This window comes from Malaclemys terrapin, chromosome 6, assembly GCF_027887155.1.
Source record: "Malaclemys terrapin pileata isolate rMalTer1 chromosome 6, rMalTer1.hap1, whole genome shotgun sequence".
Classification (NCBI taxonomy): Eukaryota; Metazoa; Chordata; order Testudines; family Emydidae; genus Malaclemys; species Malaclemys terrapin.
In genome coordinates this window covers 31,124,037-31,147,812 of record NC_071510.1, presented here as the reverse complement: position 1 = coordinate 31,147,812, position 23,776 = coordinate 31,124,037, and the positions used below count along the sequence as shown (strand labels likewise).

The following is a 23,776-nucleotide window of genomic DNA, read 5'->3' as shown; positions in this document are numbered from 1 at the left end:
AAGGGTACATATTTAGAACCACCACTAGTTAAATTTTGTATTTTTTTCCTCCCTCCTCTAAATGTTTGTAGAAAGCCTTAATCTTTCCTCTCCCTTTATCTTATACAATGCTCTATATGGACCGGTTCACAATTGCACATGTGAGTTTCTGAATGTTCACTCAGTCAAATCCACCAACACTGAAATTCCCAAAAAGGAGTTCATTTTATATGCTGTTGCAGAATTTTATTTGCCCTCTTTCCTGCGGCAAGTAATGTTCTTTCCTGATGGGTGAATAGAACAGTACTATAGTTAAAAGCTGCAGGAGCTATTTATGGCCATAATTCCATGGCAAGAGCCTTTTTTTTTTTTTTTTTTTTTTTTTTTAAGAGGCCTCTTCCCACTCCCCAGAAAGAATCATGCTGTCTATCACCCCAGCCAGCCTGCAGGTAAACAAGACTAAATTTTCAATACTTGATCTGTTATGTCTAGCATAGCCCATTAAAATAGTTTAACATTTTTATTGTATATAAAAGTACTTGACTTTCCAGTTCCCAAGCAAGACTTACTGAGTCAAGCAATACTTCAGTTGTTTGCTATGACAAAGCCATGACTATCAAAGGAACAGCCTTAGCGTGCGCCTGGGCTGACAAATTTTCATTATAATTTGCATTAAGGCTACCTTGTAATTATATGGTTGAAATTTCACACATCCACTGAATTCAGGTTCCCACAGCAAACATATCTGCTAAACTGCAGATCTATAAAGGCATTAACGTTACCATATATAGTAACAACACAGCTGCACAAAGTGGAGTCACAGCTAGTTGTAGGAAAGATAACACACAATTTGGGTAATTCAAAGTTAAGTTTCTTTTTAAAATGTCAGTATGCTGTACTCTGGCACAAGCTGAACCCACCATTTTAAGTTTATTGCTGTGTTGATGACAATTGCAATTTGATGACAAAAATAGAACTAAAAAATGGGAGTTCCAGACAGCAGTTGTACATATTTTTATTTTGAGAAATAGATGTTTCTTAGCTATACAAAATTCAGAATAAAAGCACCAAGAAACATTGTCAAATGTACAAAAACATTAGAGAAATAATTGTTAGATCAAAGCACAGTAAATGGATGTCATTTTTGAACAGTTCAGACTCTAAACAAGTGCAAATTTTATTCCATTAATAGAACACTTCCCAACTCATTTAATAAATCGATAATTTATTCACACTACTTCCTTTACCCTCATTAACATTCAGTTTATTTTTAAAGCTCCTAAAAGGAGTTCAGTGTGCTTGTGTAAAAAAAAAAAAAAAAAAAAAAAATCCCTTTTATTTGCATCATTGATTGATGCAGAAAGAAAGACAAAAATATCAATCTACTGTTTCTTTTCTAATATGCATCACAAAATACAGCACAGTAAAATCAGAACTGCATCCAACTCAACTGTTCAATGTCAGCATTTACAGTTTACAAGGGGATGGGGTTGTTTCTGAAAAGGTCCACAAGGAAAAGCTGATATACAGAAGGCACCTGAAGGTTTCAAATTGTTAAATTAAAGAATTTTTATTTGTATAGGCTATCATTAATTCAACAAAAAGATTCAACAGTTAATGAAATACAATTATTTGCATTGAAGAAATTGATTGATTAATGTTTTAAAACAAATTTCTATTTTAGGCTGGATTCCTCAGTTATATTTTTTAAAAAGTTTTTAAACAAAGATATAAAAATATAGATTTCTATGGTCTAACACTCACTTTGCAAACATACCCCATGCTGCAGTTATTTATATGAAAATAGTAAACTCAAGCTAAGGTACATGTATATCTTAAAATTGAGGCAGTACAGAAAAACATCATTTACAAGGTGGAAAAAGTCTAGTAATTCACAAATGCAATGTGAATTTAGAGTTTAGCCAACATGTGAAATTCAGCTATAAGTAAGACTAACTTAGTAGTTTTTTGAGAAAGTGGAATATAATTTAAAGATACATTTTCTACGTAAAACAAATTTTCAATTAAGATGTTATTGTCAATTGGTATATAAAATATGAAGACAGAATATAGCTATCAGCATTGTACACAGATGTTCTATTATTTTCATGGTACGTTGCACAGCATTTTAATTCAGTTTGCTATTTGTTCTATATAAACAAACTTTTTGGAACCTACTGCATTTTCATTTACAATAATTACAATTAATCTTTGTAATGTTCTGGAATTTATTCACTCTGCATATCCAACACTCAAAAGTTCTCTATTGAGAGTCTTGATTTCAAACTGTTAAAGATCCCATTTAACTTTACAGAAAATGTAAATATCTTGTTTAGTAAAGGGAAACAAGGCAGGTTTGGTGCATTTACAATTAGATGAACACTGGAAAATACATTGCTCTCTTCATATAGATAACTAGTAATCCAAAATTTTAAAGACCATGTAAATTCAAAGAGATTTTCCTGTGTTAGTTATCTGTTTTATGCTAATATGCTCCTTTTAACATCTCTCCGGGTTCACTCGATCGCATACACACACTTTAGCATGCTTGCAACCAAGTTGCTCCCAGCTCCACTTATGTGATCATTTTGGTTTGGACCCTGACTTTGTGCAGTCCAATAGCAGCCTCTTCAGGAAATAGTCATCTGCAACCATTGTCTTTAGGATTATAAATTAGGTTTCCAAAATGTATACAATGAAAGCATCTATGTCAGACTAGAACTGTTCTGCCTCTGGAAGCCAGGGGTTCCCAAGTTAACAAGGCATTTCTTTTCCTGCTTATGTAGAAGGAAAGAACTGGGGCTGAACTCAGATTCCTCTTTGGATGACACCTGGGGGAAGCTCGCTCATACACAATGGATGTATGGTAATTTGGATCATTGGGGGAATATAGTTCAAAATGTTAATTCTAAGTCAAGCAGCTTCCAATTTTACTCATTCCCCCCACACACACACCCCGCCCCCTGGAGTTTATTAGGTTATTCATTTGCAAGGAATCATTGATAATTTCTTTAGTGCCTCGAGCAGGGGGAAAGCCCATTTAAAATGCAAATGGAAAAGTTAAGGAATTGTCCTCGTGCATTTTGGGTCAGATTTTCGATCATATGGGTATTAACGTGCATTCAAGTCTAGTCAGGTGCCATACCTGTTTTCCAAGTGCAGTCATGGGGGTTTGCATATTCAGATTAGGTAAGCATTCATCTCTGAAAATCCAGCTCTAGGACAATTTGCCTCAATCTCTAATGTTTGCAGCTAAATATTTCATATAAAGAAGTCAAAGGAGGAGGAACAGGAAGTGATATGTGGTCAGGAGGAGGCAGCAACTTAGAAGGAACTCAGTATTTGCTTTATTCCAAGTTCTTGTGAGCAAATCTAGCTGCATGTTAGATGAAATATTGTGATTACATCACCTTGAGGACTCTGACTTTCTCCTGCATAATGGAATCTATTCTAGAGTCAGCTAGTTAATCAGCTATTAAAAACTAGAATTAAAAACCAAGCAGTTTAAAATAACCCAAACTCAACACCAGAACAACAGTCCTCAACATGTCCTGGATTCTAAGTTGGAAAGTAATTGTAAGTGGGCTTTTTGACTTGACTTCATTTAGTTTCACACAGCGCTTTCAGCTAGCTGGAAAACAGGTATGTACAACAGAACAGAGACTACATTATAACATGCAGAGGCATCAGTCTGATGTAGTAAATCCAGGGACATTAAATCCTCTACAAGAATGATCCAGGATCGTAAGAGTATCCTTTTTACCTCATTAGCCTTAGGAAACAAACATTTAGTGCTAGATACCATGACACACAAGCTACTCTGGATGTTTACACAAGCCCAGTGTGATATTGTTGAAGATTTACAGCAATACATGAGAGGGCTGTTAAAACAAAGCAAAATGATTAAAAGTGTCATCTACAATTATGTCTAAGAGGATGAAAAAGGAATCCAGTTATTTCATTATTACCCAGTAGGCAAAACAACATATTATAAAGATCTTCTGCAGCCGGGGAAAATAAGGGTAGCTAAATATTTAGGATGCTCAAAGAGAATTGCTATTTAAATTGCTCCAAGGAGCCATAAGGCTTAGCTGCTTATTATTTAGGACCATCAGTGAGAGGTGATAATTTCATCTTTGTGCTGCTGTACTTTTAAAGCCAGTACTAAAGTAAAGTATTAGGTACAATCTTTGTTATTTGTATAAAACTTACTTAGATTAGCAACTACTATAATGCAAGTGTAAGTATTCAAGAGCATGCTTCACAGGGATTTTAAAATATGAACAATTAATTACATTGGTGGGGAGGGGAGCAGAGAGAAGAAAATCAAGCACCGATTCCACAGGTGAGTATAAGAAAACAGCTCGATACTCGTTGAGTTGGTCTGAAATCTGCAAAACAACAAACTCAAAAAGCTAAAAATGACAGAAGAATTGAGAAAGTTATTGTACTGCGCTTATGCTTCTTTGCTTTTGAGAACTGAAAATGCCCAATATTTTCATGGAGGGAGAATTCCAAATGACCTTACTATACTAACATGGCCTAGAATCACCAATTGCTATGTTTTTTTTTAAATGTGAGCATCCAGCCTACAATGCCAAAAATATTTTCTGATACAAATATAGTGCAAAATCCATTTATTTGAAGGAACACACATCTTATAAAAATGTTATGTCAGCAACATGTTAAAAGTACTTTGTTTCGAGGGGGGGGGAGGTGTCAGTTACTGGCACTTTCAATGAGATCCTAGTGCCCCTGTAAAGAGTTTAAATGACTGAAAGTGTAAAAATGAGTAAAGATTCTGGCATGGGAGTAGTATGAGCAGATTACATTCAAGCTGAAAGGGAGACCATGCTTAAATCACATTGTTTTAATAATTCATTAATCCCTTCTCTCAGTTGCTTCTTCCAGGAGTGACTTCCTCAGTAAGGGATGGACATGTACTGATTCAGCTCACTTGATTGAAGCAGAAGCAGCAGGGCTATCCACAAATGTTGCCATGTAATTTAGTTATGGAAACATTTAAGTCACAGACTAGTGTCTAAGTTTCAGCTTGCAGAGGACATGACTAGCATTGTCAAGCAGGTGCGTGAGTTTTTCATCTACTGGCAATCAACTAAACATGGTTTTAAGACCAGTCCCTTGAACTCTTCAATTTCTCTGCATACACAACTTTAAGAGTTGTATATAAATATATGTATAGTAAAAAAATATTGAATCTGGACCTACAATGCAAAATAATTATCCCATAGGTTAGAAAGATACCAGGTATGGGGCAACAGTGCCTGAAGCTGCAAGTTCACCCCAAGGGGCAGGTTTTTTTTAGGGGGGGGGGGGGGAGGGGGGGAATCTTAATTTCTGGTCAATATTTGTTTATGTCAAAACCTTTGTGCACCCTAGTTTCATTAAACTATCTCTGTAGCTTGCAGAAAGACACCCATCTCCTAGCTGCTCAGGGCAGAAGCCCATCATTGTTTGGGAGAACAAAGCAATATAATCAGAGTATATCTAATTTCATGTAGCAGGACACTGAATAGAGAAAAGCTAAAGTTTTATAATATAGCCAAAATGGAAGGTTGTCGTCAGTCAATAGATGTTCAGATTATTAACCAGGACAGGGACTACTGTCAAAAAGAGAGGTAATAACTAAAGCTATTGTTTGGTATTGTGACCAGTCTAAAATAGCTGCATTGCAAGTCGCAATTTAAGGGTTCCATAAATATGTACACACATGCTGCACCCATATGCAACAAACAGATCCCTCTTTACCAGTGCACTTAACATGCTTCTGGGCTAGAAAGGCAATCCAAAACATACACTTATAAAATATCCCAGTATTGATGGTCCTTAAGAAAGCCACCAACTAAATGCTTATTGAACCACCATCTCCCTTCTCAACCACTTGATGCTGAAGATGGCGGACAAGCAAGAAACAAAATATATACAGAAAAATAAAGTTAAGGCAGATAAGCCATTCAAGAACTGAATATCCTTGGTATTAAGAAGTTTTAAGGTATTTTATAGCACTTTACACTATTTCTTGAGATGACAAAATCAAAAATTAGAACTCGTCCCAAAGAGAGATTTGATCTGGATATAACTTGCTGGATTTAGTCTTCTTTTAGGAACTTGAATCCAAATCTACATATTCTCAGTTTTTGTCCCACCTCTTTCTGTTTCGTGAAGTTCCATCACCTCTTCCCGCATTTTTATATGACAGGTGCTCCAAAGCATTTCCTGCACCACTCCACACTGCTGCTTGGCGGTGCATCTATTTTCTGCATTTTCTCAAGCACCTCTGTCGTTAGACTTTTATATGCAAGTCTGTACTCACTGTCAAAGGCCTCTGGAATAAACAGAGCATAGCTGAAAGTGCTGCTTATCTGACTTCAAGTGCACACCATAAATATTTTCCACAAAAATTAAGTTTCTTTTTTTAAAGTGTATCGCTCTGCAAGATCTAGCTGTTTTAAATGAACAGTAACTGAGAATCACAAAAGCAACACTTATATTAGTATTCATTAGTTACTCCTGAAGTAAGGAAGTCTGCCAATTGAACGGCTGCTTAGAAACCCCTGAACCAAAACCAATTTTTTGAAGCTAGCTATCCTATCAGTCCATACACATTGAGCTCTCTCTCTTTAATATATTTGTGCAAATCAACATTATGCACATTTCACAATATTTTCAACTTACCAATGTCAATGTTCTCTCTCCCAAGAGACACCAAAGACAGGAAAAGGATTTCTCTATAAAAACTCCTGTAAAATATTTTAAAATGTGAGTCAATGAAAGTACCATCTACCCTCAAGAAGTCAATGCTGAAAGCATGTTTATCTTCTATAAACACAGCTTTTTTTAAAACTATGTTTCCAATGTTATTTGTATTATAAGTGGCTTGTTAATCAGTGTTGCGAACTCATGATTTTATGAGTCCTGCAGTTTTTGGTGTGCTTCTTTGAGCCCAGCTCCTAGAGTCAAGAGCTATATGAAAAATCTCATTTTCATTAACAAAAATGTTTTAGCCACTATGCTTGTGGAGAAAAGGTTGAAAATGTGACACCCCCCCGCCAAAGGTTCACAAACTACAAGGCAAGTGAAAAAAAAACAAACTGTATTTTTAAAATCTCATTTTTAAATTTCTCATGATTTTTTTATATTTGGGATTGGGATCCTGCGTTTAGTTTCAGGATATCAAATTTTCACTGGAACAGAATTATCCACATATTAAACAAATAGGTGTATGGAACGAGGAGCAAAAAAAAAAAAATAGAGATTGTATTAATGAATAAAGTGCTTTCATTTTAATACCTTGAAAATACACAGTTTCTGTACTTCAGTCACTACTCACTTAAGAATGGGATAGGCTTGCAGAATTAAAGACATATGGCAAACTGACAGAGCTGGCCTCTTGGTTTCATACAGTCACTGTATTCTTTGTAAATCAATCTAGATTGTGGCTGAATGAAGAAAGGGAACAGCCTACATCTCGAGGGGAGGAGGAGGCAGAAGAGAAGAGCCAATCAAGAAGCTCTGGGAGTCATCCCCAAAGGTGGCAGCTGACTGGACCTATCCCAGGTCTCCTTAGAGCAGGGGTCTCAAACATGCGGCCGGCCCGTGGAGTTACTTGCTGCAGCCCGCCGTGTTCCCCCAGAGTTATTTCCTGCGGCTGTCAAGCTCCCCTCACCTGCCACCCCCCCAGCGCGCCATGTCCCCCACTTCTTTGCCTACCTCCAGGCACTTCCCGCTGCCTAATAGCTCTTTGGCAGCACTTAGCACTTTCCAGGAAAGAGGGGGGAGGAGCGGGGAGCCGCGCGCTCAGGGGAAGAGGCGGAGAAGAGGCGGGGCAGAGGCGGACCTCATGGAAGGGGTGGAGTGGGGACGGGGGCAGGGGCAGCAGGGGGCTTTTGTACCTTTATATGAAAAGGTGTCAGTGATGCGGCCCTCGGGCCAATGTACTAGTCCTCGTGGCTCTCGTGGTGATTTGAGTTTGAGATCCCTGCCTTAGAGAAAGGGTCACTGAAGTTCTCATGCACTCAGAGTGTGTGTGTGCAAATGAACATGCACCACTTGGTACTGAGTAGCCTTTGTAGAAGGAAGGAAGGAAGGAAGGAAACTGCCAGCCTGGCTACAGAAAGAGTGGGAGAAGCACAGACAGGCAAGCCTCAGCCAGGCACACAAAACTATCTTTACAACCACTGACGTTCAGCTGCATGTGAGATGCTGGCTAGGAGGAATCAGCTCTGCATTTTGCACAATAGTTTTGATTAAGGGAAAAAACTGGCATCTGGAGGCTGAGGAATATTTATTACCCTTATTCCTAGGGTTACTTTCAGGTCCCAAAAAAGGACGCTGCCAGAGAGGGAACTGGAGGGGGTATTGCTGGAGGGGTGTTTGTGTACTGGGAGGGGTACTTGGAGGGGTGTGTGTACTGGGAGAGGGTATTTCGGGGTTCTGGAGAGAGTACCTGTGTCCCATAGTTGCCGTCTCCATAGGTGCTCCAGGGCTAGAACAGTCACCGGGAGCCAGCTCCTCCTCCCCCCCGCCTCCTGCCCACTGGTGGCCCCGCTGATCAACTCTTCCCCCTCCCTCCTAGCGTCTCCCAGCTGCTGCAATCAGCTGTTCCGTGGCATGCAGGAGGTGCTGGGAGGGAGGGGAGGAGTATTCCATACAAGAATGTGGTATTAAGAGCACTGAGTACCATGCTTCAGTCACGTAATGTGACCCTACTGTGAACTGTAATAGATATGACACTTCGAAAACTACCATTATATGCAACTACCATTTTGATTGGAATTGCAAGCACTCACCGCTGTAAGCACCAACACACACAAATATCTATTTAAAGATGAATCTTTAGAGAATGATGCTTCGGGGCACAGACACTTTTTTATTTTGGGGAGGGGAGTGGGGCCAAAGTTACTTTAAAAAAAAAAAAAAAAGCTGTTGAATCTAATTATAGCAGGGACAATTCCCTGGTAACTCAGTTTGGTCATGTCTGCCCAGGAGGGGTGCAATCCCCTGGACTCTGCTACTTGAAGTCCCTCTCTTTTTCCTGGGGTATTCGCTGGCACTTGGTAGCGGGGGCAAGGTTGACAGTCTCTCCTGCAGTAGACTCTGGCTCCTTTTTTCTCTGGCTGAGCAATGGCTCAGCAAGCAGGTTTCCCGTCTTGTAAAGAGGAATTCATAGGGTGCTTTCAGATCCTTTGCGATGTAAAGGTTTCAATGACAAATGTAAATTTGCTACATTTATGCAGCGAGGCCCAAGATCTCCACATGTTTTGTATCTGCTTTTGCATGCATATTTACTTCACTTATGTATATAAAAAAAAATATCAGTTTTTGTGTACACAACTGGGGGTCTAGCTATCTGATTTGCAAATAACTGCAGCAACTACATGCACAGGAGTAGATCTACACATGCCAGAATCTTTATAGCTCTCAAAGTGTCCGTATGAAAATCTGATCCTAAACATCTGGCTGTTGTATATGTATTGACTGGGAGTCTCAGAGGGGGTTGAATGTTCTATAACCATGTATGGGAGGCCATTACAACACTTAAATGGTATGTGATCCTGGTGTAGGTTTGCGTATGAGGATGGGGGAAGATAATAGAAAACACTGTCCCTTTACCTTTGTCGTTTGATGTCTGGTTTAACTTTCTGCAGAAGGAGGTTGATTGGTTCAACAACATTGTTGTGTTGAATGCTCAGTTTGATGTTCTCCACTAAAGTGCTTGTTGCCTGCTGATCTTCTGAAGCTATGGATGATTTCTTCTCCACTGAATCTGGTAGGAGAATGCAGCATTTCAGACCAATACAAAAACAGAGGTAATTCTTAAACAGTCTCACTCCCATGAAAATGCAGTGAGTACAAGATATATGTGGTCTTTGCACGCAGACACATTTTGCCCATCTTTCAGAAGTTTCCACTACAATGGAATGGCTTTGCCTATTTAGGCATTCTGTCACCCTTTAGTGTGGCAGAAACTGTGTAAAGCATACACACTCTTTGAGTATGTCCTGACAAGGGAGCACAAGAGACCAAACTGTCTCTAGTTCTTGACATGTATATTTCTGTAACAAAATCTTTGTATATTGACACTGATATAAAAATGGTTCTTTTTAAGTGCTACAGTATCTTGTTAATTTATATTGAATTCAAACACATTGACTGTTTCCAGGTGTAACACAGACACAATCAGATGTATTTGATGTATGTGGCTGAAGGCTACAATGTTTCAGCCATGCTGCATTAGTTCGTTGGCTGCAAATTGAACAGAAGGTTAAGTGCATTCTAAAGAAAATAAAGTTAGTAATATTTATGCCATCAGGCGACCTTTAAGACCAGTTTGTAAAGAAAGAAAAGTGAGGCTGCCATTGCAAAATTTGGGCTACATGCTACCATTAATGTAGCAATGGTGAAGCTGAAACAGAAATGTTGCAACAATGACCATCAGCCGCTGATCTAATCTGGCATCATTTACACACTCACTGCAATGTTTTGGTGCATGAACTGGTGGTTCCAAAATGACAATGAACTGACTTAATAAAAACAGTGCATCAAGGGGGCAGTGGAGTTTAGATTACAGGCAGAAATCAATACATAGCAAAGTTGCATAGTAAGCAGCAAGCAAGGGGCATTTGTTGATGAAAGTCACGCCAGACACAGTGATCACTCTAATGAGTTTGGGATAGCCTGGATATAAAAGCAGGATTCAGTGCATTTGGTGAACATATTTTCCTGTTTTCCAGATATTTTCTGAATTTACTGCAACGGGACTATTTGGCCAGTTTTTCAGCACAGAAACCATTTAAAACAAACGCTTTGTTCCCTTGTTTACATCATATCAGTTTGTATTGGAGGTGTGTTAATTAAAGTTATAAATACAGTATTGGAAGATTCAAGTTGTCATTCATGTTTCATATGGATGTCACCAGCCCCTTATTAAAGAAAACAAAAACAAAGCAAATGACACTATCATCCTCCTCTGGTTCTCCCAGTACATTTTTTGATTCAATCAGTTTGCTTAGATTTAAAGCTCCTCTGGGGAGGGAACTCTTCTTCCTTGGTGTTTTACAGCTCTGAGCTTATTTCTTAAAGTTAACACAAACAGAACAGCTCAGTGCAACAAGAAAATATTTGAGACTGATGTAATACAAAAGTACATAGTACACTGCACATGCATGTTTCAAACTTCTCCTTCTGTAGTGGAAAACCATGTGAATTTAAGCTAACGGCATAAACACTATAGCTACACATGGTAAATTAGGATGCGAAAGGTGGCAACTTTTTTTTTTTTTTTAAACAAAAGCAAAATGTTATTTTAGAAAGATTTTTCTTTGTAGCAGTTCTTCCCTTTCATGACTGTACTGACAGGTCAGTAACACAGCAAGAAAGTTCAGACCCATGCCCTTACTGAAGTTTATGTACAGGCTGCTATCTGATCAAATCCTTCCCCTATTTTATATCCGATATAGAAACATGCAAAGAATACTGCAATTTGTATATAAAGAAGGAAGACAACAAATGCTTTCATATCAGGTTTCACATTGTTTACATTGTATTGTCATTCAAAAAGTGGTGGGTGCTTTGCAAACAGAGGGGAAGACAGTTCTTGCCATGAAGAGCATACAATCTATAAAGTCGTCACAAGGTAAAAAGAAATGTTTAGCGTCACCTCTCACTCCCCACCCCACACTCTCACACACACTTGTTTCACTTACTAAGATTTCTCCAAGTTATATATAGAGGCTCTCCAGGCTCTTGGTGAAGGTTGATGTTGTCCCACAATAGCTGGATGTATACTAACTTACTGTCTTGAGACAGAGATGACAAAGGAAGCTAGAATGAGGGAAAGGGAAGTTTAAAGCGGTCAGCCCAGGATCATGTGATTAAAAACTTGACAACAGACGCAAAAAGTGTTATTTCTTATCTCTGTTGCTGAAAAGATTTGTGCTATTCATTTGGACACACAAAAATGGAGAGGCTAAACTGCAGATTTCATTTGGTAGGAATTGAATAGCGTATTGTTTGCACTGCAGTACTGAGTGGCTTTTTTTTTATTTAGCTTAAACCCCTTCCTGTGTGATATAGGCTAAACCAAAAAAGACCACTTGTACTGGCATCTACTCAGGCTGTATTGATAGAAATATATTATTTGTATTACATAAACACTTAGGAGCCTGAGTCACAGGCCACGGCCCTAGTGTACTATGCACTGTACAAATGCAAACAAAGAGATGGTTCTTACCCCATTGGTAGTATGTACCTGACGCACTACTAGCAGATGGTGATCCTGCTGCAAAAGGCTTTACATTACCTTTCTGTTGGTTTCCAAGCTCCAAGAAAGGAAAACATTTGGACTCTATGTAACAGGTGGGACTGTTTGTACAGCAGGTTGGGAAAGGCAGCTGCTCACAGGTATTTACTAAGAACACAAATTAGCCCTAGCAACACCACACACCTAGTCGGTTGGTTATCGCAGACACATGAAACTTACAATTACAGCTCAATTTTTCATAACTTTTGTTAGAATTAGAAGTGCCTTCTGAATGACTATGAACTTGCTGCATGAATCAGAAGTGACAGATGGACAAGAAAGCTGTGTAGTTCATTCCGAGTCAATATAGGCTTTCCCCTAATAATACAGGGTATTTTCCAATTTAGCTTGTAAAGTTTCCCAAGAGATGAGTCTTCAGCCACATCTGTTAACAGACTATTCCATTACATGGTTCAAATACGTGATGACCTCTAGTATACACATTTGGCACATGTGCAGAAGTCAGATGTGTTCCTATCTTTGAAAAAAATCTGGCCCTTAAAAGAATAGATGAAATGCCAGAAAATAATGCACCTGATTCTCTAGTCTTTTCTTACATTTTTATATGATGTGACTCAATAAAGTTATAACAACAAAAAACTGGTGGAATGAAGCATGGAACCCAGCCCAATATCTGAAAGAGATTTCACAGTGTGGTAGGGAATCTGCTTTGCTGTGATGTGTTATAACTTAAAGCTGCTATTCATGAGTTAGAATTCCCCAGAGCTTCTTTCTACCCCCGACCAACAACAACCATTGAGAAGAATCTCACTTAGTAGCTTTCGAAAAATCTATAAAAGGATGTAGTGGCATTACACCCCATATTCTTCATAGAGATATGGTTATGATATGGATTATGGCATAACTAAGATGTATTTTATGCAAGATGGGTCATGTAAGGTTATGATTTACTGAATATGATTATCCTATTTGTATGCATGTATCATTTTTGTATCTGAAGTTAGGAATATTGTCTATGCATCTATTACAAATGTGTTTACACCTGGGGATCGCCCATTAGACGGAAGGCAATCAGTCTGGATGGCTGGTTGGGAAAGGACACTAGGGAAAACAACAGGTCTTTGAAGATGCTTATCTCCCTCTTCCTGGGAAGCCTTCCTGGGGACGCTGCAAACAGCCTTTGAGTTATGGCTACAGGAACACGTGACCAAGTCACTGGTATTGGACTCTATGATGATAGAGACAAAAGATTCCCGTCATATGCAAAATCTACTTAAGGCAGGGGAGTGTCATCATCGTGGTTCGTTCGTTCATCATTGACTCCCCACCCAAGAAAGGGGACTCCTGGAAACACTTGAGAGCAAAAAGACTGGACTAGGGGAGAAGGACTGATCCCAGGCAAGAGGGTTGTCTGGCCTGTGAAAAGAATATCTGGAGTTTTAAGCTGCAAGCAAATACTGCTTGCCTTCAAGAATCTCTGCAATCTGCCTACAACAACATTTAGGGTTAGAATTTGCTACTTATAACCAGTTTCTTTAGTATATTAAGCTTAGATTCTGTGTTTGTTTCATTTGCTAGGTAATCTGCTTTGATCTGTTTGCTAAATCTTATAATCACTTAAAATCTATCTTTTGTAGTTAATAAACTTGCTTTGTTTTGTCTAAAACCAATGTGTGTGGAAATCATAATTTGGGGCAGAAAGTTGTGTATATCCCTCTCCACATTGAGCTTAGGCTGTACAATTCTCTGTGCAATGCAAGATGGTACAATTTTGGGTTTACACTCCAGAGGGAGGTGTGCACTTGAGTACTGGGCAGTTCCTTAGCTGAGCCTTCCCATGCAGAGCTGATCTCAGCATCTGTATGAATAGCTGCAGCTGGGTGCATCCTTACCTTTATGTGTGCTGGTTAAGTGCAGTCTAAAACTTGAGGGAGGGCTTGGCTGGCTTGCCTGCCTCAGCAATACTGTGTAAAGGGAGGTCAGGCTGGTGGGCCAGATGGGCTCAGTGGTACCCCAGTCTCAGGCAGCACCCCAAAAGGCGGGGCGGAACCCATCAGATGCCATGGCTAGAGAACAGTTTGTCCAGCAGCCAAGTGCTCTTTTCACTCATCATCCAAGATAAGATTCCTTTTATAAGATTCCTATTACCAATATTAGAAGTAGAAACGTACGATTTGGTATTAAAAAAAAAAATCTAGATTTTAAACTATTGTCAAGCAAGGTTTTCCTGACATTTTCTATAAACAAAAATAATTCAATATGCTGCAATGTTTGTGCATGACCAATTAGTCTTAAGGCACTTACCTGCACCCCGCCATTACAGTGTTCCGACGTCAGAATGAGTCCTGGCAAGTTGCTAGGTAGATCCAAGCGCCGGAAATACCAAACTAGGTTCCAGAAAATGATGGGATGTTGGTTGATAAATGTGGATGTATGAATCACTTGTTCCCCCTCGTTCTCTAACAAGGATTCAAGCTCTTTACGTAGCACCAGAGGGCTCAAGTAGGGCACAGACAGAGGGAGAGGGTTGGGCCTTTTCCCTAAAGGATCCTGAAAGAACAGCAGCAATTGTTACTTTACAAAGTTGAAGACTTTCGGCCCCCAGAAATACTTTTGAGGATCATTTCCCACAGCAATCTTAAATTGCACTGCTGCAGAACTAACATTTCTAAGTCTTTGGAGGTAATGAATGCACGACAGATATACCGGGGCTGTCAGTTTTGATTCTGAACTTTTCCTTCTCTTTTCTCACAAAAACAGAGCTTGTTAAAATAATTGCTCTACAGAAGATTAAAAACAATGTTGCAATACATTAGAATGCAAGTCCATCAGGAGGCAGTTTAAATGGAAAACAAACTTCACCGTTGAACAGCAGCCACTCGAAGTCCATCAGAAGGAGAGACATCCTTGTTAACATGGAAGTACTTATTGTAATGAATTCTATTCCCCTGCCCCCTTTCTCCCCACAGGATATACCATCTGAACCATTTTTTGGTGGGGAGGACAGGCGGTACATGAAGGGAATGACTTGCATATACCTCTTGGAATAATATGCTATTTATTATGATTAGATGGTCAATTCCAGAATGCTGGTCACTTGTTTATAAATTTCTGATCCCTTTAGAAAGGTTAAGGAAAAGTCTGTATTTCCAGAGGGAGAATTTCAAATCAAGAAGCACTACTTAAAATGTATACAGGAAAATAAATCCTTCAACCATGTCAGAGCAACTGAACCATGGCAAGACCTAAGATAACAAGACACACTTAGAAGAAAATACTTTACTTTTACAGAAAGGGTCAATATACATTTGAGCCTGGTAGTGCCCACATTATTCAAGAATGGCAAGCTGCAGTAGATCTCTCAGGATGTTGTTCAGGCAGCAATTCATTAGCACTGGGTTAGATTCACTTAATATCAAACATCTTATTTGCAACCTACCACAACTTCTTGCAAGCTATTTGGAAGACTAACTGTTGAAATGCCATGAGATGGTCTGTGTGTGAGATCAATATTTTGCAGAGGGCCTCCGACACTGTGGCTCCGAGTCAAAGATGCTCCTCGTTTTGATGAATTGATAACAGATGTCTTCATAGCCGTGGGGCCCTCACTCTGTTCTTCTGGCACATCACTATTTGGGTTTCAGAAGAGAATATGTTAACATATTGCTACTCAGCAACGCTTACTGACAGACAGCAACCAGAGAAAGACTCACACAGGTGTACCAGGTAGTTTTCTATTGAAAGGAAAGCCTCAATCATTGGGTTGGCACCACACTATTCCACAGAAAAACTCAGCACAATATTTAAAAAAAAAAAAAAAAAAAAAGTCACATTTTAAAAGAACATTTCCGTATCAACTGTGAAAAGCACTTGAAAGTTTTTAACTAAAACCTGCCGTTATGGAGCCTCTGACTAGTGCAGCCACCTTGCTTAGAAACAGAGCTGGACAAGAACTGCAAGATATTTTCTATCAATACATACTTATTATTTCAGATGAATTTATTTTGGTCATGCTCACATTTTACATCACCTTTCCTTGTGTTTGCTTTCTCTGAATGGTCATGCAATTGAGTTTTAAGCATAAGTGTTGTGACAGACACAGACCCGTGGGGTATAGGAGTCTGGTAGAAGGCAAATATACTGGCCACTGGATGAACAATTTTCTGTTCCCTGAATGACCAGAGCAGGGGCTGCCCTAGAGCAATCAGAATCAATTATGATTCTAGACTCAATTATGGCAGGCAGGCTAATCAGGACAGCTGGTTTAAAAAGGACCTCCCATCCGTTAGTAGGAGTGTGTGCAAAGAGCAGGGAGTGAGAAGGTGTGCTGCTGGAGGAGTGAAGAGTTCAAGTGTGATCAGGCTTCAAGAGGAAGATCCTGCAGTGAGATAAAGAAGGTGCTGGGGAAGGCCATGGGGAAGTAGCCCAGGGAGTTGTTGCTGTCACGCAGCTGATACAGGGAATATTGTAGACAGCTGCTATCCACAGGGCCCTGGGCTGGAACCCGGTGTAGAGGGTGGGCCCAGGTTCCCCCCATCCCTCCAACTCCTGATCGGACACAGGAGGAGTTGACCTGGTCTGTGAGAAACACCAGAAGGGAAGGTCTAAATTGGAAAGGAATCTGGCCTGTCCCCAACCCACTAGGTGGGACACAGAGACTATGGGGATTGTTCTCCGTTTCCCCCATGCTGGCCAGTGATGAGGTTAGCTGAGTGGATGGCAGGTTTGAAAGTGCTAGTAATTTCTAACAGTACCATCACAAAAGTATTTTGTTTAGAAACTAAGAACTGTTTCCCCCTTTCTCCCCAATACCTTTGCTCAGTTGCAGAGCTGGTTTCTTCAGCTATGGTCTGGTTGGACTTTAGGTGATCTGAAAAACTGATCAAATCAGCAACAGCAGGACTGGACACAGGTTTCTGCTCCAGAGGATCAGTGGTTAATGGAATATTTCCACTATGTAAACTATCTCCAGATGTACTTTGTTTCAGAAAAAAGCTAAACAATGACATGAACAAGAGAAAGGTGGGGGGGGGGAAGGGGGAGGCATTAAACACATACATTTATGCATGTTTACAAAAAAAGTTGATTTTCCAAATATTTAGTCAATTACAAAAGAAAAAAGAAGCACTGTACATAAACCCTCTTCCAAAAATCACAACAGTAAGACTTGCACTGAGCTCCAGAATGCAATTGACATCCCCCTGTCATTACTACAAATATAGAGAGAAAACACCGAACATGTGAAGCTAGTCCACACACTACCCTATTCTGCCATTTGCAGAGTTTATAAAAAAAAGTCCACTTTGGTTTGGGTAAGTAACCACTTAAAATAATATTTTGTTGTTTCACAATAAAAAGATTTGCTACATCAAGACCATGTATAATTATAAGGATGCAAAATCATCTTGTTTTCCTAGTGATCTTTTATGTATAAGCTTTATAGATACTTTGGCTCCCCCAGGCTTACTTAAGTCGTAAGGAATAGGTAGCTTATAGCTAGTTCATACCACTAATGACAACATGCGCTATGTGAGATCATTTTAAAATTATGGTCAGATTGTGATTTTTTGTCATCTGTCTTCACCATTCAGTTTAATGTGGCAGAATACAAAGTTGTTGGAAGGGTTGTACATAAAAAGGCTCTCTGGGCTATGGGTCTCATGGTCCTGTTAATTAGCCAAGTTCTGTACCAACTTAAAACTGATATCCTGCAATAACGTGACTCTTGCTAAACCAGTCTTGGAGGGAAAAACTTTGCTTGTTGACGTTTACAAAGTGTTCTATATATAAAACCTTTTTGAAAAGCTAGTTTAAAAAGCTGTACATATATTAACCTTGATATAAAAAAACAAAACAAAGACAGATATTCTACCTTCCAAATGGTTACATTTATGGGGCACACACTCACGAAAATGAGACGTTTGGCAAGTGCAAATGACTAACTTGAGAGTTCAATCCTTTCTAGCTGCAATTACTATAATCTTCAATGGCTTACAATATTTTTAGTATGCTTTATCCCAATCACGGTTGTACAAACAGGGCAACTGCTAGTGATGTGTCCCAGCTATATATGGTGATAAGCATCTTTGTTTTGTTCCGTCCCCGAAAGAGCCTTAACTTCTGAATATGAATAATTTTATAATACAACACAAATTTTGAAGTTGTGTAAAGTGGGAAGGGTAAAAAACTCTTGGCAAACCCACTAACCTCGCAGATCCACGCAAGTCTTTAAACTCCACATTAAGAAGAGGTAAGAAGGTGTTTTTACAAAATGGACATGTGGTGTTCAAGTTAGAGTCATCTGCAGCCCATCCAGCCATAATTTCTTCATCATAAACCAATGCTCCACAAACTCTGCACTGAGAACAGCTTGACATCAGGACCTACAACAGAGAAAGAAGATTAGCCTTTTTCACACAGTTTTATAGGTGTAGCGCACACAGTGGCCCAGCAGATAAGAAAGGGGAAAAAATTCATAGGCAGGAGTTGTAGACCAAGCATCTCAGAGACGTGATTAAGAAAAATTAGAAAGCCTACAAGGAGTGGAAGATGGGAGGAATTAGCAAGGAAAACTACCTTATTGAGGTCAGAACGTGTAGGGATAAAGTGAGAAAGACCAAAAGCCATGTAGAGTTGGACCTTGCAAAGGGAATTAAAACCAATAGTAAAAGGTTTCTATAGCCATATAAATAAGAAGAAAACAAAGAAAGAAGAAGTGGGACCACTAAACACTGAGGATGGAGTGGAGGTTAAGGATAATCTAGGCATGGCCCAATATCGAAACAAATACTTTGCCTCAGTCTTTAATGAGGTTAATGAGGAGCTTAGGGATAACAGTAGGATGACAAATGGGAATGAGGATATGGAGGTAGATATTACTACATCCGAGGTAGAAGCCAAACTCGAACAGTTTAATAGGACTAAATCGGGGGGGCCCAGATAATCTTCATCCAAGAAGATTAAAGGAACTGGCACATGAAATTGCAAGCCCATGAGCAAGAATTTTTAATGAATCAGTAAACTCCGGGGTTGTACCGTATGACTGTAGAATTGCTAACATAGTTCCTATTTTTAAGAAAGGAAAAAAAAAAGTGATCCGAGTAACTATAGGCCTGTTAGTTTGACATCTGTAGTATGCAAGGTCTTGGAAAAAATTTTGGAGGAGAAAGTAGTTAAGGACATTGAGGTCAATGGTTATTGGGACAAAATACAACATGGTTTTACAAAAGGTAGATCGTGCCAAACCAACCTGATCTCCTTCTTTGAGAAGGTAACAGATTTTTTAGACAAAGGAAACGCAGTGGATCCGGTTTACCTCTATTTCAGGAAGGCATTTGATACGGTTCCACATGGGGAATTATTAGCTAAATTGGAAAAGATGGGGATCAATATGAAAATTGAAAGGTGGATAAGGAACTGGTTAAAGGGGAGACTACAACGGGTCATACTGAAAGGTGACCTGTCAGGCTGGAGGGAGGTTACTAGTGGAGTTCCTCTGGGATCCGTTTTGGGACCAATCTTTTTATTACTGACCTTGGCATAAAAAGTGGGAATGTGCTAATAAAGTTTGGGGATTACAAAGCTGGGAGGTATTGCTAATACAGAGAAGGACCGGGATATCATCCAGGAAGATGTGGATGACCTTGTAAACTGGAATAGTAGTAATAGGATGAAATTTAATAGTGAAAAGTGCAAGGTCATGCATTTAGGGATTAATAACAAGAATTGGGGACACATCAGTTGGAAATAACAGAGGAGGAGAAGGAACTCAGAGTATTGGTTGATCACAGGATGACTATGAGCCGCCAATGTGATATGGCCATTAAAAAAGCTAACGTGGGCTTGGGATGCATCAGGCGAGGTATTTCCAGTAGAGATAAGGAGGTGTTAGTACCGTTATACAAGGCACTGGTGAGACCTCATCTGGAATATTGTGTGCAGTTCTGGTCTCCCATGTTTAAGAAGGATGAATTCAAACTGGAACAGGTACAGAGAAGGGCTACTAGGATGATCTGAGAAATGGAAAACCTGTCTTATGAAAGGAGACTCAAAGAGCTTGGCTTGTTTAGCCTAACCAAAAGAAGGCTGGGGGGGAGATATGATTGCTCTTTATAAATATAACAGAGGGATAAATATCAGGGAGGGGGAGGAATCAAGCTTAGTACCAATGTGGACACAAGAACAAATGGATATAAACTGGACATTAGGAAGTTTAGACTTGAAATTAGACGAAGGTTTCTAACCAGTAGAGGAGTGAAGTTCTGGAACAACCTTCCAAGGGGAGAAGTGGGGGCAAAAGACATATCTGGCTTCAAGACTAAGCTTGATAAGTTTATGGAGGGATGGTATGATGGGATAGCCTAATTTTGGCAATTAAATTGATCTTTGATTATTAGCAGGTAAATATGCCCAATGGTCTGTGATGGGATGGGATCTGAGTTACTACAGAGAATTCTTTCCTGGGTGCTGGCTGGTGAGTCTTGCCCACATGCTCAGGGTTTAACTGATCGCCATATTTGGGGTCGGGAAGAATTTTTCCTCCAGGGCAGATTGGCAGAGGCCCTGGAGGTTTTTTGCCTTCCTCTGCAGCGTGGGGCACAAGTCACTTGCTGGAGGATTCTCTGCACCTTGAGGTCTTTAAACCACGATTTGAGGACTTCAATAACTCAGACATAGGTTAGGGGTTTGTTACAGGAGTGGGTGGGTGAGATTCTGTGGCCTACGTTGTGCAGGAGGTCAGACTAGATGATCATAATGGTCCCTTCTGACCTTAAAGTCTATATGGCATCAGAATGACAGTCTGAAGATCTGGATTCTATTCTCAGCCCTGCCACTTACTCGCTATGCTAAAGGCCACTTGGTTAGCCTTTTTGTGGATTGCTGTCTACCTATAAAATGGGAACAACATTCATCCATTTTGTCAAGTGATTTGAGATCTATTAAAAGCACTATGTAAGTGCTAAATAAAGAAGAACAGCTCTTATTTAGCAATTACATGCCATTTTTGACACATTCAACATACATGAAGCATACAAACAACTGACAAAATGCCTCTAAAGTGTTTATTATAAATCTGTACGTTCCTGTTTTTACTAGGCCTTTACAAATAAGGACACTTTGTAAAAGCTTCACACATTGAAAACACGGATGTGTGGAGGAACACTGAAGAAATCTGCAGCTTTTCTCAATCTCCATCACAAGGCAGGAAGGAGTTCAAATGCACATACTTACTCCTTTCACCTTTTCTATCACGAGATACAATACTGCAGAATTATATGTAAAACAAATTCCACACATGGAGCTGGTAAATGATGTTGAAATATAGCTTGATGCCAATAACGTTAAGTTTTGTAGTTCTAGCTGTGATCAGGGATGATCTGGGTTACATTCAGATAGTAATGAGAGATAGAGCTATGTTTTGCTCTTTTTAACTTGGTTGGTTGAAGCAAGTTTTCACTGGTGGAAGTCCCAGGACTTGGTGAGGTCCAGTTTTAAAAGAATCAAGTAATGGAGGAGGGAATGGACTATATGACCTCTATTCTTTTCAAGTCTATTTTCTATGACTCCCATTTTCTTGAAGTTTCATTCTTTGAACACAATGAGTTGCACTTCAAAGTCTGTAGTAAGGATTTTCTTTTACTATCCTTTATTTTTCATCACACTGTGTAGTGCAACAGTTAAGATAGGCTCCTCAATCCTCCAGGAGATCAAACAGTTGTTTAAAACAGAGAGACAGTTTGGGTCCTGGATACCTGAATTGAAAGAGCTGCAGGAACTGCTATCATGAGGCAAAGCTGTTTGTGTTAGTCATGTAGACATCAAACAAAAGGTTAAAATGCACCAATAGGCAGCAATGGGAGATGCTGATAGTAGCATGCTAATTCAGTTTCCCATTAGGCCTTGTCTACACTATCTCAGTAAGTCAACCTAAGTTACACTACTCCAGCCATGTGAATAACATAACTGGAGTCAACATAGCTTAGGTCGACTTACCACGGTATCTACACTGTGCTGCATCAATAGGAGACACTTTCCCTTCAACTTACCTTACTCTTCTCGCTTCCGTGGAGTACTGGAGTCAACCGGAGAGCACTCTGCTGTTGATTTAGCAGGTCTTCACCAAACCTGCTAAATCGACCCCCGCTGCATCGACCAAAGCAGTGTAAGTGAAGACATGGCCTTAGTAAGGAGTAGTTATCAAAGAAGAATGATTCTGAAGGAACTTGGTTGTCCCCTCTCCCCCCCTTGTTTATTTAAATTCATTTGCATTTAAAATTATTGTAGGATTTGACCCTGAAGGTGTTGAATTCTTCCTAATGAAGTTAAAAGAATGAAAGGGCATTTTGCACCATGAGAATATAAGAAGCCCATATACTAAGTGTGTTTCTTCATACCAAAATATTTTTTAAAATAAAAATTTAGACATCATTTTACCTCCATTGCACAGTTCTGGAAGATGCTGGACAAACTGGTATTGTGGGAGGATCCATGTTCTGACTTCTCAGAATCCAGACCTTTCATACTTCTTGGGAACGAAACCTCACCTGTACAGGAGTAGTTAGATTCTTTATCCAACGTAAATGAAGTTTATTTTTCTTCAAATGGATAATTTACTAACCCAGAAAAAAAGTGACATTGCCAAGACTACAGAAGAATTAATTCCAAGGTTCTGTATGAGTAAGTTTATAGCAGCAATATTGTTATGTAAACATTACAATAGAGTCCTAAATTTGCCATCAGCATTTCCAAGTAGTTTTTGTGCATCATTAATAAATATATGATGTATTGGCACAAGGAAATTGGGGGGGGGGGGGGAGGAAAAGTGATAGGAATGGTATGTCTAACAGATTTCACCAAAGAGAAAGGAAGTTGAAGAGCAAAAAGAATTGTCCAAGTATTTGTTATTGTACAATGCCTACATCTCTTGAATATTGATATAGCCACACAAGAAAAGGAAACCAATGAGAAGAAACACCAAGCTAGGGGTGCAAGTGTCACATCAGGCACTCACTGGTTTTGGCTGAGCCAAAAAAATAGGATAAGCCTGTGGGTGATACTAAGGGTTGAGGGGGAGGTCAACTTCTTTATTCAACTGGAAAAAAAAAAAAGAAAAGAAAAAACTAGCAAAACCATCAAAATCCTGCTGCCTAAGTGGAGTATAGGCTGGGATCAGTTCCAGAGAGGAAACCCCCTTTAGTCCCATTTGTTCAGAGTCCTGGTCAACTTCTGCCACTCACAGCAGGCAGTCTTGACTGAGCCTTTCCTTTCCAAGGGAAGTCCCCCATCTGCAGGCTGCAATCCTTAGGTCTGCAATCCATCTCCCTCTAGGCATGTGCGTTGCCCTGATTAGGGCAGCTGCTCTCCAAACCTGACTTCTCCCTTATATAATATTCCCTCCTGATGAGAGGTATGTGGAAGGCCCTCCCTCCGACTTAACAATTGTAGTAGATGTTGCAGGATTGGGCAAATTTAAGTCCCAATACCCAGGATAGACCATTAGCCCCTTCCTGTCCT

At 39.6% G+C, this 23,776-nt stretch overlaps 1 protein-coding gene across 1 annotated transcript in view; it reads right to left on the bottom strand.

Annotated features, from left to right (window-relative positions):
• Positions 1 to 5,308: 5,308 nt before the first annotated feature.
• DENND4C (DENN domain containing 4C) overlaps positions 5,309 to 23,776 on the bottom strand; it is a 107,261-nt gene continuing 88,793 nt past the window's right edge. Inside the window, exons 25-33 of the mRNA XM_054031337.1 lie at positions 22,697 to 22,806; positions 18,470 to 18,645; positions 17,075 to 17,257; positions 15,702 to 15,891; positions 14,567 to 14,812; positions 11,706 to 11,823; positions 9,613 to 9,766; positions 6,676 to 6,740; positions 5,309 to 6,325 (exon numbers count right to left, since the gene is read on the bottom strand). Coding sequence (XP_053887312.1) covers positions 6,189 to 6,325; positions 6,676 to 6,740; positions 9,613 to 9,766; positions 11,706 to 11,823; positions 14,567 to 14,812; positions 15,702 to 15,891; positions 17,075 to 17,257; positions 18,470 to 18,645; positions 22,697 to 22,806 — 1,379 coding nt within the window. The 3' untranslated portion in view covers positions 5,309 to 6,188. The remainder of the gene's footprint in view (positions 6,326 to 6,675; positions 6,741 to 9,612; positions 9,767 to 11,705; positions 11,824 to 14,566; positions 14,813 to 15,701; positions 15,892 to 17,074; positions 17,258 to 18,469; positions 18,646 to 22,696; positions 22,807 to 23,776) is intronic.